General features: G+C 37.1%; 1 protein-coding gene across 4 annotated transcripts; it reads left to right on the top strand.

Annotated features, from left to right (window-relative positions):
• Positions 1-8591: 8591 nt before the first annotated feature.
• On the top strand, positions 8592-16258 carry LOC119745979 (leucine zipper transcription factor-like protein 1). Of its 4 annotated transcripts, XR_005273678.1 has the most exons (10): positions 8592-9643; positions 9897-10039; positions 11421-11548; positions 11963-12157; positions 12633-12687; positions 13069-13209; positions 13686-13844; positions 14365-14469; positions 15368-15561; positions 15618-16258. XR_005273678.1 is itself a non-coding variant. In XM_038222716.1 (9 exons), the coding sequence occupies exons 2-9, from the start codon at positions 10001-10003 to the stop codon at positions 15488-15490; spliced, it is 945 nt and encodes a 314-aa protein (XP_038078644.1). In that variant the 5' UTR covers positions 8592-9643; positions 9900-10000; the 3' UTR covers positions 15491-15609. The 4 variants fall into 4 exon arrangements, 3 of the variants coding, with proteins under 3 accessions (XP_038078644.1, XP_038078643.1, XP_038078645.1); XM_038222716.1 differs by lacking the exon at positions 15618-16258 and having other exon boundaries at positions 9900-10039; positions 15368-15609; XM_038222715.1 differs by lacking the exon at positions 15618-16258 and having other exon boundaries at positions 15368-15609.
• Positions 16259-18569: the final 2311 nt, after the last annotated feature.

Here is an 18569-nt window from a genome sequence, read left to right as displayed (position 1 = left end):
TGCATTCTTATGCATTTTTTTTTTTAAATAGGTAGACACACGTTACTGAGCTCTAGGATTACATGGGTTGATGAACATCTGTCATTTTATAAAATAGGAGGACATCATTTGGGTAGTTTTCGCGAAATTATACTTGAAGGTAAGATATCCTTTTCCCGAGAAAGTGTTCACGGGTTGGTGATATCTTGTAGGTGAGATGCCGTCTTCCCGAGAACAATATATTTCCCGGGTTGATGACATCTCGTAAATAAGATATCGTCTTCCCGAGATATTGTGTCATCACGGGTTGGTGATATCTTGTTTGTAGGGTGAGATGTTGTCTTCTAGAGAAAAAAAAATCTCTGGTCGATGATATCTTGTAGGCGAAATATCCTCTTCCCAAGAAAGAAAACATTTCTCGGGTTGAAGATATCGTGTTGGTCAGATGTCATCTTCTCGAGAAAAAGTATATCTCGGATGGATGATGTCTTGTAGGTTAGATATCGTCTTTCCGAGATACTATTTCATCACGGATTGGTGATATCTTTTAGGTGAGATGTCGTCCTCGAGTAAAAATAATATTTCTCGGGTTGACTATATCTTTTGGGTGAGATGTTATCTTCTCGAGAAAGTAAAATATTTCTCGGGTTGATGATATCATGTAGGATATCGTCATCCAGAGATGATTATTCACTGGTTGACGATATCTTTATGTTTATCTTTCCCGATTCCAAATCAGTTAATTATTTCATTAAAAACGGATGATAGATGTCTACCCTCCGTGGTAAAAAAAAATGAATGGATTTTATCAACACATACGGAGCTCTTTAAAATATTATTTTTGTAAAAACAAATATCTCTTACTGAATAAAAAAACATAAAACAGTTTTTTTAATAATACATTAACTGGAAAGTTATATGAAAATGTGTATCAGAAGTTCAGAAAAGCTCGATGAGGTTTTCCTTTTTCAAGAAAAAGATTAAGGCAAAGCTATATGTAGTAAAATAAACTATAAACATAAAAGCGTACAAACAGCAGGTGATAATTAAATAATAATAATAATAATAAATAAATAAAGTTTAGGGAGCTTTAGCGTGCTGCAAAACGCGAGCAAATAGCAGCTTGCAAGACAATTAGGAACTTTGGGAATTGGGGAGGGAACGAACGTTATTAATTTTTACCAACGTCTTCCTAACAATGCATGTTTTAATGTTTTGGGTTTTATTTGAACAATACAAACTGAAGAATCAGCGATGAAGACGGACTCTCAGAGATGTTATATCAACATAAATCAATGGCATTGCTTTGAGCTTTGCCACATCACAACCATAAGTTTGCTGATTATTTTTGTATAAGACAAAAAAACTACCTTGAAGAATTAATGGTGTAAAGATGTTCATTATACATTCCTTTAAAACAAATTGCGAAATAATTATGTAAACTGTTGTTGGATAATGTCCATTGGAATGCCGTTAAAGTATTATGACTGAGACCCTTGATGGGTGCTACATTTTAGAATGATGACACCCTTGATGGGTGCTACTAGTGAGAAGAACGACACCCTTGATGGGTGTAAACACGCCGACACCCTTGATGGGTGCTACTATTGAGAAGAACCTGACCCTTGATGGGTGCTACTACATGTACTCTAATGAATAACACGACACCCTTGATGGGTGCTACGATTGATTAATTAACACGACACCCTTGATGGGTGCTACTTTTGAGAATAATCTGACCCTTGATGGGTGCTACCATTGAGAAATACGACATCCTTAGTGCTACTATTGAGAAGGACGACATCCTTGATGGGTGTAGAACGACACCCTTGATGGGTGCTACTACTCAGTTGTTGATTAACACGACACCCTTGATGGGCGATACTATCGAAAAAGACCTCACCCTTGATGGGTGCTACTATTGAGAAAGACCTCACCCTTGATGGGTGCTACTATTGAGAAGAACGACACCCTTGATGGGTGCTACTATTGAGAAGAACGACACCCTTGATGGGTGCTACTATTGAGAAACAACACACCCTTGATGGGTGCTACTATTGAGAAATGCGACACCCTTGATGGGTGCTTCTATTGAGAAAGACGATACTGTTAATGGATATAATATAGAATTACTGATGTATAAAGTTGTTAAACCAGCAAGAGACAATGTTTTGTAAAGAAGACAAAGAGAGTTAAAGATAATATTTTTTCCAAGGAACCTCTCCGCACGATTCTTAATTAAGACACAATACCAAGCACCAGATGGGAAAGGAATAAAAAAAAATCCCGCCGTTTGGATGAGCAAAATAAATGTCAGTAATGCACAATTCCGTAAATAATTATGCATTCGAAATGAGCACTAGCGCGCTTTCGTTTTGATTGAAAATGACTTTGAAAAAGATAACACGTATAAAATAAAAGGCAAAAATCCGCAAGGGTAGAATAAATCATTTAGGAGAAACTGTAGGAGCGGAACCGTGAAATCGAAAAAAAAAACACGTTTTGTTCGATAAGACGATGGATATCGACCTGCGGGTATATTAAAACAGGAAATGTATCGTTCGTTAACATTTAGTTCGTGTTGAGTTCGAGTGCGAACTAAGTTAGTATCAATCATTAAATTTTGTCAATCATTTGTCAATTAGTGTATAGGAAGAAAATAAGAAGATGGACCTGTGGGTATGGATTAAAACAAATTACTGTATTATAGTTCGTTCACGATTATGAGTTCGAGTGCGAACAAAGTAAAACGAGTACTTAAACTGCGGAAGAATTATTACGCGAAATTACGATTGGGCCATGTATAGTAATCTTTTAAATTGATCTCCGTTCGATTGAAAATGACAGATTATTTACAGGATTCCAGGGCCATGTGAACATGTCTTACTTTGTTTTTGAAAAAAATATCTTTCTAAATTATTGTGCAAAATAATTTTAGGGCCATGCAGTGTAGAGATCTTATATTCCTCGGTTCGAAATTGCTTTAAAAAATGTTTTACATGTATATAGGGCCATATCTTACAGATTACTAGAAACATGTGACGATCGTGAAACGTATAATCAAAATGATATGGTTTGAATGATTCTGCGATTATTTTGCGACATAAAATAGTCTCTGATCCTTGTCGAAATGTGTCTTATGGACATTACATTATTGTTTGTGATTTCGAAATGAGTACTAGCGAGATAATATGTATAAAATAAAAGGCAAAAATCCGCAAGGGTAAAATAAATCATTCAGGAGAAATTCTTGGAGCGGAGCCGTGAAATCGAAAAAAAAAAACCATTCGATAAGGCGATGGATATCGACCTGCCCGGGTATATTAAAACAGGAAATGTATCGTTCGTTCACGATGTGAGAGTTCGTGTTGAGTTCGAGTGCGAACAAAGTTAGTGTCAATCATTAAATTTTGTCAATCATTTGTCAATTAGTGTATAGGAAGAAAATAAGACGATGGACCTGCGGGTATAGATTAAAACAAATTACTGTACACGATTACGAGTTTGTGTTGAGTTCGAGTGCTAACAAAGTTAAACGGGTACACGTAACGTTAGCAGACGAGATATTTACTCGAGTACGAGCACTCAAACTACGAAAGAATTATTACGCGAAATTGCGATTGGGCCATGTGTAGTAATCTTTAAATTGATCTCCGTTCAATTGAAAATGACAGATTATTTACAGGATTCCAGGGCCATGTGAACATGTCTTACTTTGTTTTTGAAAAAAAATATCTTTCTAAATTATTGTGCAAAATAATTTTTAGGGCCATGCAGTGTAGAGATCTTATATTCCTCGGTTCTGTATAAATTTCTCCAATAGCCGAGTGTGTATTTTCTTGAAAACTGCTTGTGCATTCATCCTGTCTTGAGTGCGAATCATTGTGCTAAATTAGGGACATGTATAAAAATATCAAAAGCTATTTTGAAGCTTGAAAAAGCTTTATTGTTGGCTCTACGATTTTTGTATAAACTCTGTGTATTCCTCATCTGTTGTAACTTCACTGTGGTTCATGAAGTCAAATGCCCTATATATAGGGCAATGTTTAAAAATATACTTTATTTGTCTGTGTGACAATAATTTTCTTTGAGATCTATTGTTAAAAAAAATGCTCTACATGTATATAGGGCCATATCTTACAGATTCCTAGAAACATGTAACGGTCGTGAAATGTATAATCAGAATGATATGGTTTCAACGATTCTGCGATAATTTTGCGACATGAAATAGTCTCTGATCCTTGTCGTTATGTGTCCTAAGGACATTACATTATTGTTTGTTATTTCGAAATGAGCACTAGCGCGCTCTCGGCTCAATTGAAAATGACTTTGAAATTATCTTTTTTTTCAAAGGCAAAAATCTTCCACGGTAAAATAAATCCTTGAGAAATTCTAGGAGCGGAACCGTGAAATCGAAAAAAAACCCACGTTTTGTTCGATAAGGTGATGGATATCGACCTGCGGGTATATTAAAACGGGAAATGTATCGTTAGTTAACGATTACGAGTTCGCGTTGAGTTCGAGTGCGAACTAAGTTGGTGTCAATCATTACATTTTGTCAATCATTTCGTTTCTGCCCCAAGCCCAATTTTTCTTTCGTTATTTTGTGTAGTTTAATGTGACATATTATTTACAGGATTCCAGGGCCATGTGAACATGTCTTACTTTGTTTTTGTAAAAAAAAAATTCTAAATTATTATGCAAAATAATTTTAGGGCCATGTGGTGCAGTGTAGAGATCTTATATTCCTCCGTTCTGAATAAATTTCTCCAATAGCCGAATGTTTATTTTTTGAAAACTGTTTGCGCATTCAGATCATCCCGTCTTGAGTGCGAATCAGTGTGTAAAATACTCTAGGGACATGTATTAAGTATCAATAGATGTTTTGAAGCTTGACCCTCCTGCTATTTAAGAGGTCACAAATGGTCAAAATTTCCTTCCTCACCTCCTGGCATACTGTTAACAAACCAATGGATGTCTTGACCAATATTGACCCAAGAAATAACATGGCTCAGAATGCTTGTTTTCAAGCACTTATGTTGGATCTATTATAAGTTTTCTTGTATATACTGTGTACATATTCCTCCCTTTTGTAACTTCACTGTGGTTCATGAAGTGAAATACCCTATAGGGTCATGTTTAAAAATCTACTTTATTTGTATGTGTGACAACAATTTTCTTGGAGATCTAATATTCTACATGTACATAGGGCCATGTGCAGATCTGACAGATTCCTAGAAACATGTAACGGTCGTGAAACGTAACGATTCCGCGATTATTTTGCGACATGAAATAGTAAATTATTATGCAAAATGATTTTAGGGCCATGTGGTACAGTGTACAGATCTTATATTCCTCGGTTCTTAATACATTTCTCCAATAGCCGAATGTTTATTTTTTGAAAACTGTAACGGTCGTGAAACGTAATCAGTATGATAGTTTCAACGATTCCGCGATTATTTTGCGACATGAAGTAGTAAATTATTATGCAAAATGATTTTAGGGCCATGTGATGCAGTGTAAAGATCTTATATTCCTCGGTTCTTAATACATTTCTCCAATAGCCGAATGTTTATTTTTTGAAAACTGTTTGTACATTCAGATCATCCCGTCTTGAGTGCGAATCATTGTGTCAAATACTCAAGGGACATATAATTATTAAGTATTAAATAGATATTTTGAAGCTTAGAAAAGCACTAATGTTGGATCTAAGTTTTCTTGTATATATATACTGTGTACATATTCCTCCCTGTTGTAACTTGACTGTGGTTCATGAAGTGAAATGCCCCAAAGGGCCTTGTTAAAAATCTACTTTATTTGTAAGTGTGACAACAATTGTCTTGGAGATCTAATGCTCTACATGTATATAGGGCCATATGCAGATCTAACAGGTCCCTAGAAACATGTAACGGTCGTGAAACGTAATCAGAATGATGGTTTCAACGATTCCGCGATTATTTTGCGACATGAAATAGTAAATTATTATGCAAAATGATTTTAGGGCCATGTGGTGCAGTGTACAGATCTTATATTCCTCGGTTCTTAATACATTTCTCCAATAGCCGAATGTTTATTTTTTGAAAACTGTAACGGTCGTGAAACGTAATCAGTATGATAGTTTCAACGATTCCGCGATTATTTTGCGACATGAAGTAGTAAATTATTATGCAAAATGATTTTAAGGGCCATGTGATGCAGTGTAAAGATCTTATATTCCTCGGTTCTTAATACATTTCTCCAATAGCCGAATGTTTATTTTTTGAAAACTGTTTGAGCACTCAGATCATCCCGTCTTGAGTGCGAATCAGTGTGTAAAATACTCAAGGGACAAATAATTATTAAGTATCAATAGATATTTTGAAGCTTAAAAAAGCACTAATGTTGGATCTAAGTTTTTTTGTATGTGTACATATTCCTCCCTGTTGTAACTTGACTGTGGTTCATGAAGTGAAATACCCCAAAGGGCCTTGTTAAAAATCTATTTTATTTGTATGTGTGACAACAATTGTCTTGGAGATCTAATGCTCTACATGTACATAGGGCCATGTGCAGATCTGACAGATTCCTAGAAACATGATATGGTTTCAACGATTCCGCGATTATTTTGCGACATGAAATAGTCTCTGATCCTTGTCGAAATGTGTCTTATGGACATTATTGTTTGTGACATAAATGTGTCTTATGGACATTATTGTTTGTGATTTCGAAATGAGTACTAGCGCGCTCTCGGTTCGATTAAAAATGACTTTGAAAAAAAGATAACATGTATGAATTAAAAGGCAAAAATCTGCCACGGTAAAATAAATCATTGAGGAGAAATTCTAGGAGCGGAACCGTGAAATCGAAAAAAAAACGTTTTGTTCGATAAGATGATGGATATCGACTTGCGGGTATATTAAAACAGGAAATGTATCGTTCGTTATCGATTACGAGTTCGGGTTGAGTTCGAGTGCAAACAAAGTTGGTGTCAATCATTAAATTTCGTCAAGCATTTGTCCGATTTGTGTATAGGAAGATAATAAGACGATGGTTGTACGGGTATGGATTAAAACAATAAATGTATCGTTCGTTCACGATTGCGAGTTCGTGTTGAGTTCGAGTGCAAACAAAGTTGGTGTCAATCAAGTACTTAAAACTGCTAAACCACGTAGCACCTGCTATATATAGGAAGTATTTTATGTGTAGTAAATCGTTCTGCTTCTCTTCCAATTTGCAATGTCTTTTGGTTTAATCTTGCACAATAATGTATCCTGCTTGACATTTTCAAGACAATGATTGTGAGATGAACTGTGTCATGTTTGTACGGAATATTTCTTTCCGTTTATAACAATTCGTGTTAGATATTTAGGGCCATGTGTACGAATCAAACGTTTTGAAATTCAAGTCGCGTCTATTTTGCATTTTCTCGTCCTTACATTGATTCTCATTGTGAAACAAATCCTATAAGGCCATGTGTGTAAAACTTTTATCGCTGTTTTTGTAGAGATTTCTGCCGAACTTGAGTTATATTCTGTACTTATATGACAGATTATTTACAGGATTCCCAGGGCCATGTGAACATGTCTTACTTACTTTGTTTTTGTAAAAATCGTTCGTGATTATTATGCAAAATTGTTTTAGGGCCATGGTGCAATGTAGAGATCTTATAATATTCCTCCGTTCTGTATAAATTTCTCCAGTAGCTGCACGTGTATTTTCTTGAAACCTGTGTGTACATTCATCCCGTTTTGAGTGCGAATCTTTGTGTTCAATCTAAGTAATCTTTCATATAGGCTTATACTTTGTGTATTCTTCACCAGTTGTAACTTCGATGTGGTTCATGAAGTGAAATACTCTATAGGGCCATGTTTAAAAATCGACTTTATTTGTCAATGTGACAATTTTTTTTCTTGGAGATCTATTGTTTAAAAAATGCTCTACGTGTATATAGGGCCATGTGCAGATATAACAGTGTTCGTGTTCGGGCTGAAATGTGAATAAATTTATTCACAGTTCGAGTTCGGACTGCAAGAAAGATTACGACTTCGTTTAGAGTTCGAGTGCGAAAAAAATTAATTAGTACAAGTTGTTGGTAGACGATTATGTACACGAGTACAAGTACTTAAAACAACGTAGCACCTGTTATCTCGGAAGGATTTTGATTTCGAAATCATGGTGGGGCCATGTGTAGTAAATCGTTCTGCCTCCTCCAAGTTCGCAACATCTGCACAGTTTGGTTTAATCTTGCGCAATAATGTCTCCTGCTTGATATTTTAAAGACAATGATTGTGAGATGTATTGTGTCATGTTTGTACGGAATATTTCTGTTCCGTTTATAACAATTCGTGTTAGATATTTAGGGCCATGTGTACGAATCAAACTTTTTAAAATTCCAGTCGCGTCTATGCATTTTCTCGTCGTTCTACATTGATTCTCATTGTAAAGCAAATCCTAGGGCCATGTGTGTAAAACTTTTATCGCCGTTTTGTAGAGGATTCTGCCCCAAACCCAATTTTTCTTGCGTTATTTTCTGTTCTTGTATGACGGATTATTTACAGGATTCCAGGGCCATGTGAACATGTCTTACTTTGTTTTTGTAAACAAAATCCTTCTTAATTATTATGCAAAATAATTGTAGGGCCATGTGGTGCAGTGTAGAGATCTTATACTCTCCGTTCGGTGTAAATTTCTCCAATAGCCGAATGCGTATTTTCTTAAAAACTGCTCAATGTGCATTCATCCTGTCTTGAGTGCGAATCATTGTGTAAGAACACTCTAGTGATATGTGTTAAATATCAATAACTATTTTAAAGCTTAAAAAGCTGTAACTTTTTGTGTTGGATCTCAGTTTTTGTTGTATATACTCTGTGTATTCCTCACCTGTTGTAACTTCACCGTGGTTCATGAAGTGAAATACTCTAGGACCATGTTTAAAAATCTACTTTACTTGTCGTAGATCTTCGAGATCTATTGTTTAAAAATGCTCTACGTGTATAGGGCCATATGCATGCGCAGATTTTACAGGTTCCTTGAAACATGTAATGTAATCAGAATGGTGGCTTCAACGATTCCACGATTATTTTGCGACATGAAAATCTCTGATGTGAATGTTGTTTCCCTTTGAACCGATGCGCGTTGCTGTGTCCCTACTGGAATTATCATCTTCGCGCCAGTAGACCAAATTATCTGTTTATAATAAATAAACTAAACTTTTTTTTTTCTCAACGGTTGAATCCTTTACAGCGGTCAGGTAAGGGCCACTAATTTGATTATCTTCACCGTTTGTATTTATTTCTTATTTCAACTGGGTAGCCCATTTCAGTGGAATCCACTGGTCTCCCATGGACCCCATGGGGCCTAGAGATCTAAGTAGTGTAGACCTAAATTAAATTTCCTTTTTCTATGATTGTGTCTTTATAGTGGTCAGGTAAGGACCATTAATATACGTTTTCCTTCTCTTTATAACACAGCAACGGTCACAAACCACTGTACATTGTTGTAACATAACCTAGCTCCGCTAGGAATACTTCTTTTCTTTTCAGCAACTTGCAATTTGATAAGAAGGACCAGCAAGCTAGAGTGCTCATGTCAGGAGCTGATGACACGGAGGAGCCGGAAGCAGGGAGGAGGAACAACGGATGACTGACGACCCTGCTTGTCGGGCAACCCATTACTGATTTCTCAGGTTAAAAAACCGTTATTTTCCTTTCAAAAAATGTCTTAGGATGTTTCAAGTTGTTCTGCTTGTTGTGTCTGCGATTAATTAATGATAGCTTATTTGGGAAAAAAAAACCGATAAATCTAGAGGAAAATAATTTAATGTGAAATGATAATCACTGTAACAACTTCACAAATCCACAAATAAAAAAAAATGAGCAACAGGCGCATAATAATTGTCCAGCACCCATTCTTACATTGTGTTCCTTCTAATCTTCTAGCAGAGATGACGGTCTGCAGGATGAGGTGCCATTCTGGACGAAGATACGATCACTTTTGAATCCCAAGGAACCGGAAGCAGGGAGGAGGACCGACGGAAGGACCGATGACCTGCTTGCAGAGCAAGTCTTCACCAATTCTTGAGGTAATTTAGCAAAAGGGTTTTCATATTTTATTCATTTTCAATTTTTGTCTTAGTCTTCGGGAAGAAGCATATCATCTTTTTTTCTTTACATATCTTCTCAATCCGATATGTTTGGGCGGTTGTATTCGAATTGGAAATAATTGGAGATCATTATTTTTTTGAGGTGAACTCGAAAAAACAGACCGCTTTTATGATACAGCGCCCTCTATCGATTAGTCACGTTTGATTAGCATGGGTACGTTGACCACCTGATGCGTGAAAGAATACAACAACGTCTAGGAGCCAAACTTCTCGTACCGTAGGCATAGTTGCAGTGTAAACCATTTGGCGGATTTCTTGCTGATTCGTTGGCTGAATTCGAAGCTAGAAAAACACTATTTCCAATCATGGTATGTCAGTAGTGTCGCATTTGTTAGCGTTGACAAATGGTTGATTAAAATGTATTATGCATTTTTGACGTTGTGGATTGCTTAAAATAAATCAGTGAATTAAATCAGTTTATTCATGTCAAATGTCATTTGGGAACATTCAATCATGATGTGTAGCCCACTGTCATGACTGTGGCCGCGATATTGCTGCGCTGTATCTCTGGCCACACGCCAGGTTCTCACCCACTTACTAGCTTGAGTAACTCCAGCTGACATGCTCCATATTCATTCATGTGAATGAATATGGAGCATGTCAGCTGGAGTTACTCAAGCTAGCCCACTACCATGACTACTGAGGAGTTTCTCAAAAAATTACGCAAAGTTTCTTACAATTGGTTGTTTCTATGATGTCTCAGCTGTTCACTTCTGGGATGCTTAGGTGTAATATTATTTTTTATAGTAATAATAATATCCAATTTTCGGAGAAATTTTTGAATCTTTCTGGAGCCCATACACTGCCATATCATGTGCACGAAAATCGTCTGTTGATGGCAATTGGCAGCCATTTTGAATGTAAGAAGCGATGACCCCAAAGCTGTGACATTGCGCTTAGTTATGCAAATTGATTTTGTCGCTCAGGCGCGCAAGGGGGGGGGGGGGAGGATGTTGGCTGGTTTTGTTTGTTTTTTTTAGTTTTCTTTGTTGTTTTCTTTGTTATTTTGTGTGTGTTTGTGTGGGGGGGGGGGGGGGTTGGCTTCATTTTGTTCGTTTAATAATGGAACCCGTTCACAGTTTAATTGGCACAATCTTGGCGCAATTTATGGTGCATAGCGAATTGAGCCACTTGAGCTGACGAGCCATGACCACACTCGTACTCACAAGCGCTAGCGCTGCACTTTGCGTCACTATCCCCTGGCCAAGATGGCACCTTTAACCATTAACCAGTGTATTGGCATCAGCATTATATATCTGGATCTGAAATGCTTCTTTGTGTTTTGTCTTCATATAACCAGGCCAGTCAGTTAGGAGTGAACGACCATCATCAGGAGTCATTGGTCAATTATATGCGATTCAGTCGCTATAAACGCAGTCAGAATCTCCGTGGAGTTGAGGGATGTTTCCAAGACCTGAAGGATAGCAGGTAAATCCCAAGCATTGTGAAACAGACCTGAAGTGTAAAACCAAGTAAAAAAAAATATATTTCTAGCCTGGCTTTTTTTTTTAAAAGGAAGGAAGTCCTTTTCCCCCAAGGGTGGATTTTCCAAGAAGGTGGATGGCTTCTTGGATTTTCTCAACTCTTCTGCTGATGCTTTTGTATCCAAAGGCGCATACAAAAACCTGCGTATTTAGACAATGCTGTCTAGTTTTCTAGGCTTACATGTACTTCATACTGCAACACCTTGTTAGTAAACTTTGACAGTCTTTGAAAAAGGACTTCAATGCTGACCTTTATTTTGTTGACTTAGCAGTCGAAAACAGTCATTCATTCTCATATAAGCTAACCACAACTCACATACAGCATCACCTTTTTGATAGGATTCTTGTCTCATTATAGATTGACTGAGGATACATTCACTGCGGATGAAGTCACTGACATGCTGGACGGCTTAGAGGCTGTAGTCAGGGGAGAGGTCGAGTCTGAATTAATCAACACTGCTCACACTAACGTCCTGCTGCTGCGGCAGCTCTTCCAGCAAGCTGAGAAATGGCACCTCAAACTGATAGCTGACATATCTGAACTTGAAAACAGGTATTGCAGAGTTAGAAAGGCAGGACCTTATTTCATGGCTCCACTAACCGTAGTATTCTGTGCTTGCCTTACTGTGTTTGTGCTTTAATAATCTGTGGGTTAAACTTCTTGTTACATTTTGAAATATGCTATTACATTATAAGTGCAAAAATAATTTGCTGCAGTTCTTGTTTGGAAACAGATTTTTGAAAGTGAAAAATAATTTGCTGCAGTTCTTGTTTGGAAACAGATTTTTGAAAGTGAACATCTCACTTGCACTGAATGTTGGCACTGACACTTTTTGACAATGATCAAATGTTAGATGTTTCTAAAATTGCTCTTGTTTTTTGGCTAACATAAAAATCACAACTAAATTGAAACAAACAAGTGACTCAATGTAGTGGTTTGCAACATCTAGTGCTTTAACAAATTACCTTTTTTCATCGAGTGTCATACTTTATTCCCCTGTTAACAAAAATCATATTTTTTGTTCCAGAGAGCTCATAGAAATGATCGCAGATTTTGAGGAAAGCCAATTCTCTGGAAAAGCTGTGAGTACGCTTGCTTTTTATTTAGTAAACATTTTAATTGGAGACTAGTACTCTCCGCTAATAATATATTTATCTCTTACATCAAAGGCTGTATACACTTGTACTGCTTTTTTACACAGTGTCTAAGTTTAAAATATTACTTCCACTGGGAAAAAAAAAAAAAAATGATTGAATCAGTATGTAAAGTTTAAATATTCTGATAGGTTTTTATTATTGGAATCTTGTTAGTGTGCTTAAATAGGTTATTTTTTATTGATTATGTATTTCAATTGTATTTTTTTTTCATAAATCAAGACAATGAAACAAGAGTCAGAAAGCAAGATTAGCAATTTTATATGTAAACCTTTATCAAATTAGCCTTTTTTTTAAATGATGATATAGATGACAGGGAAGCCCACATTTGAGATGAAACGTCTTGACCCAATGGCCGGGGAGGGAGAACAACTCCTGCATGCTGAGATAGCGAGGTTGAGTGAGGAAAATAAGAAGATGAAGGAGCGCCTCAAGCAAGTTGAAGCCAGGGTGAGTGTCAGAGAAGCAATAATTCAGTCTACTAAATACTCACCACAACAAACATTTGTTAAAATAATCATCATCTGATTGACATAACATGCCAGGAGGGTAATTTGGGGTAGTTTGTTAAGACTGACAAAATTTTATTAATGAGATAGAGGTTTTGGTGGCATTCCAAACTTGATTCTGTTTTTTTTCCTCCTTTTTCCCCTCGGCCCCAAAAATACAAATTGTCTACATTAACTGGCTACTATTACTGAAAATCAGACTGTGATATAAATGAGTATATTGTGATGATGTTTTGCATTGCAAAGGGAATGATCAGTTTAAAGTCTTGAAGACAAATTGATTAATCTGGAATAAGTAATGTACATTTCAAGGTGCACCTAATGTTTATGTGCCAGAAAAAAACCTTGCATAATCAGTTGAAATTTGATGTTGTATGTAACACATTAATGTATTAGCAATTTGTTTCCACTGTTAAGGCCACCGGTGCACTAGAAGAACGTTCTCGCATGGCGGCTGATCTACACAGTACTCAGGATGAGTTGGGCAATCTCAGATCACGCAAGCCAGTCAAGGACTCGGGAGATTTGTCTGAGCTGGAGAATCAGATGTCGGCTGTCAAGTCTCAAATGGAGAAGGTAAGACAACTCCAGACTGTTGATGAGGCAGAGTTGTAATCATGTAAAGCACAAGGCAATCACAAGTCAAATAACAAGTCAGTTACAAGAAACAGGGGAGAAGTAATGACATTGTAGTTCATTTAACTAGCATGTCACTTGATTGACTTGTGATTGAGTTGTGACTGACTTTCAATTGACTAGTGATGACTCGATTATTACAACTCTCTTGTAGCAAACATTCCAAGACCAAACATTAAGAAAAGTTTTAAGAAAAACAGATCTCTCTATACAAATCTGAACAAAGCTGCAGTTTAATTGCCCAATGATTTTATGGCTCATAAATCTTTTGAAAAGGCCATCCTACTCAGAGTACTCACAGTGTGTAATAGCTATAATGACACACCAGCATCAGGCAGTTACCCTGTAGTTGTAGACTCGTTTGTCTTAGCCTTTACAGAATTCTTTGCTAACCCTAAACCCTCCAGGGGCTTCAAATGTAGGTTTAAAACCAAAGGACATTTCATTGCTTGCTTTGTAGAATCTGCAGCTGAGTTCCCAGAAGGCCGATACTCTTGAAGGTGACTTGGTTCAAACTAAACACAAGCTATTGGAGATGCAAGAACAGCTGGAGATGACTGAGAAGGTATGGCTGCGTCTCAACTAGTTGGCTTATATGTCTATGGAAGCGGCTAAAGCCACTGCTCATAGATGCATGTGTTACTCCTGTTGGTTAATTACTTGGCTGCGGCTGGCAATTACACGCGTCTATGAAAGCAGCTGAAGCGGCTTCCCATAGACCTGTGTAAAACTGCTAGCAAGAGCCAAACAAAAGTAATACGGATGCGGCTTAAGTTACATTTGCTCTATGGACTCCTCCCAGGAACATAGAGGGCGCTTTTTAGCCAACTCGTGAGTGCCAATGACGACATAATGTTCACACTTGGGGATGTTTCAATGCAGCTTAGGCCAAGTTCGCGCAAGGACTATAGTTGACCAATGGTTAACTAACGTTTGCCCGAACTCTGTCTAGTCGACGGTGGTTGACTACGCTAGTCCACTATTTGGAACCAGCCTACTGGGGTTGGTTGCTTCGCTGGTAACCAATAGCCGCGTGCATTCATAACGCTAGCAGAGAGCCAGGATCCAGAAATTTTACGATGACATTTTGACCAGCGTTTGACTAGAGACGTTCGCACGTTGCTATCAGTGCGCAGGCGTAAGGTACGTCACAAATCAACCACTAGTCGACTAATGGTCCTTGCCCGAACTTGGCCAGAGTAGCCACAACTTGATAGTGCACATGTCTGTCTCCCAGTCTTCATGCTTTGTTGTGTTTTTTGTTTTGTGAAATTTGTTTTTGGTGAATTTTCTTTCAAAACTGAAATTCACCATTGATTTACTTAGGTTGCCCTTGAAGGCTTCTGTCATTTGTGCTGCTGTATTTTGATATTTGTTCTTGCGTGTTTCTTCATTTTGTTGTATTTTGTGTATTGTTGAATTTTTGTGTATTTTAATCTCAAAATGGCTTTTTTTACTTCTAGGAATTGGAGAAGAAGTTTAGTCAGACAGGAGCCTACAAGAACCTCAAGTCCATGTTGTCAAAGAAGAATGATCAGATCAAAGAACTCCGGTCACGACTAAGAACATATGAACCTGATGACTAGAAACGATGTATGACACAGCTCAGAGCATTGCGTGCTATTGTTGTAATCAAATCCATCTCAAGTCTTTACAAGTCCATCACATGTTCTTCACATGTCAATCACATGTCAATCACAAATCAGTCACAAGTCCATCACAAGTCAATCACATGTCCATCGCATGTCATCCTCACAAGCACATGACTTTGTTATTGTTCATCCCCTGTTACTTGTGATCAGAATTGTGACGGACTTGTGATGGCTTGTGATGACTATGATAACTTGTGATTTCTTGTGATGGACTCGAATACAACAAGTCTCCCCTTGACACAGTGTTATCCGGTTCGTTAGTAAAAACGTCATACACGTGCGCGCACCACTGATACTAGCGCCCATTGGATAAACACTCCAGTTGCGTTAACTTCCGGTACCAATGGTTCCAACGCTACTTAATGGCAGTGGGCGTGGTTTAAACTGCAGTGACGTCTCACAAACGAACCGGATAGCCAAGTCCTCTCAAGTCCATCTCAAGTCATCTTGTGTTGAGTCAAGTCACGAGTTGTTTAAATGATCTGTGACAAGAGCCTTCCGTTGTAATTTTTTATTCCGTTACTTGTGCTGGACTTGTGATTGGACTTGTAATGGTCTCAACTAGAACACAGCTGCCAATCAGGTTTAACAATGTCATTTCATAGTCTTTTAAATGGGAATGTAGAACATTTGCTTTTGGTGCAATTTTCAGAAATAAATGGATTTGGAAGATTAGTATGTTATAGCAGCTATTGTTAAACTGACTTGTTTCACGTTTTGGGCTTGTAGATGGTGGAAAAACCAAGAAAACCAATCATTTTCTTGTAGTCTGGTTCCCTGACCCCACTTAAGATGAAGCGGAGCAATTTATAAACTTTGGGGAATTGTAAGGTCAGAGAATCAGTCTAGCAGGCTTGTACCCCTTACTGTTGTGTAATCAATCGCAAAGAAAATGTGGAATAACTAAATATGAAAATTTAGGAGCAATTTTCCAAAAAAAAATGCCAGTTTTCTCCAATGCTGGTCGGCCGACCAGCGTTGGAAAAATACAGTTTTTCTCGAAAATGTCAGCACACCAGGAGCCACGATTTTACAGGATGCTTTAGACTGTCATTCCCTAACAATCCAGTAAGGTATTTCGTGATAATTTGACCACTTCATTTTTTGATGTTTGCAAATGTGGTATCTTCCCTTTAAACCTGCCACTATCATATAGTCCATTATAATGAAAGCTTCATCAGGGTAATCCAAGGGACTCGCGTTACAGAAAGCTGTCATTGGAGATTCAGATTGCACTGGAAAATGGTAAAATAATTGCAATTGTTAGAATGGGAGACGCTTGGTGGCCGGCAGCAAACACACTGGTCCTTTTCAATTGTTTACTTCATTTTAAAAACATGCTCGCATTAGCTGCCTTAAACATGACATAACAATTGAAAAGGAGTTTGTTTGCTGGCACCAAGCACCTTAAAAGTCTCCCATTGTACAAATCAGAGCAATTATCCTGTAATTCATTTATTTCTCAATGGATTCATTAGAAAATAATGGATTTTTTCTCTCAATTTGAATTTTGAGTTCTGTACACATTTTTGTTAAGTTTATTTTAGACAACAGGAAGGTTTATAGCCCGGTGGTAAATTAAAGGATACTTATGACATCTGTGTTTAAGTTCCAGTTAGATTTATTTATTTGTTGAATGCATACAGTATGCAGTTATTGGAGATATTGATCGGCTGCTTATTCGTAGGTGTTTAAGTAAATAAGAAGGGTGTGTCAGCTCAACAAACATATTTTAGGGAAGAAGCAATACACAACATCCAATTGCCAAGAACGGGAAATGCCACAAAAAAAACCCAAAAATAATACAAAAACGCAGTGGTAAAGTACAACAAAAATTCTATGAAAATACAAATGTATATGAAAACATTCCACCTTGGTCCAAACACAAAACCAATATAGCCCAATTGATTTGAATTGTCTACTTAGCTTGCAGAGATGTGTATTTGCTTAGTAACAATCAGAGACTTAAATTAACTTTCATTAATATGTCTTTGAATTTTATAGTTAAAGAGAGACAAGTATTCAACAGTTTCAGACAGGGCTGTCAGTTGTGACCAAAGAATTATATCTGAAATTATTATAACAGTTTGGTATTTTTAATATGAAATCACAAGAATATAGTGAATGGATGTTATGTAGTTCACATCTGTGATGTGTAATACAACCAATACAACTCTTTGCCAATAGTGAGCCACTGTGTCCGCTAGCAATGGCAACTTGCAAATTTTCAGGACTAATTTCATCAAAGGCCACTGCTTAGCAAAGAGTTCAGATTCACCAACTAAAACAATTTTAAATTAATAGGTAATCAGTAATGAATCATACATAATGTGCCTTTTCTGTAAATTCAAAGTCTGTGACTTATCCCACCACCTGCTTAATTTAATTGTAACAATTAATAGACTGAACAAATAGGTCCCCTTACACTACCACCTGTTGAAACACTCATTAACTTTAACATGTTCCAACATGTACTTTTTAAAATGGCTATTTACCTTGTTGCAGTACTTTGTGGGTATCGTGTTATATAGTTGAGGCGTTATATACAGTACATGCAAAGTTAATGGCTATATCTACTTAAGCTAGAATATACTTAAATAGTTTGTAAATTTTTGTCAAATTACTAAACTGAATAAATGTATGTATTTTGTTTAGTCAGTTCACTCATTGGCGCTGTTTGTTTGTTCCATTGAGTCGTAGGCTAGGCCGGCCTTCATGATATGAAAGTCGGGATCAAAGTTGAGAGCACTAGCTCGATAATTTTACTTTCCCTATAATTACGTTTCCTAAAATGGTTGTGAATGTTTTTAAAGTTCTACGTGAACGCAAAGAAAAAGTGACTGAAAAAGTTTTAAGCTACATCGGCCGGCGGCTCCTTTCTCCGATAAAATTCACTGTTTTTCTGCCGCCCGTTTGTTTTTCATACTTCTTTTCGGGCCTCATTGTCAAAATAAAAGCAGCTGATTTTTATGCCGAATTAAAATCAAGAATATTAATTGGCGAAGTCTTCTGT

This window comes from Patiria miniata, unplaced genomic scaffold (genome assembly GCF_015706575.1).
Source record: "Patiria miniata isolate m_02_andy unplaced genomic scaffold, ASM1570657v1 HiC_scaffold_7, whole genome shotgun sequence".
Classification (NCBI taxonomy): Eukaryota; Metazoa; Echinodermata; class Asteroidea; order Valvatida; family Asterinidae; genus Patiria; species Patiria miniata.
This window is presented reverse-complemented; position numbering and strand designations above follow the sequence as displayed.

Bases quoted from the DNA above. Each gene is read 5' to 3' on its own strand.
- LOC119745979 (XM_038222716.1), top strand. From the start codon at position 10,001: ATGACCTGCTTGCAGAGCAAGTCTTCACCAATTCTTGAG. The intron at 11,549-11,962 runs GTAAATCCCAAG...GTCTCATTATAG, and splicing joins CAAGACCTGAAGGATAGCAG to ATTGACTGAGGATACATTCA. The intron at 14,470-15,367 runs GTATGGCTGCGT...TTTTACTTCTAG, and splicing joins AGCTGGAGATGACTGAGAAG to GAATTGGAGAAGAAGTTTAG.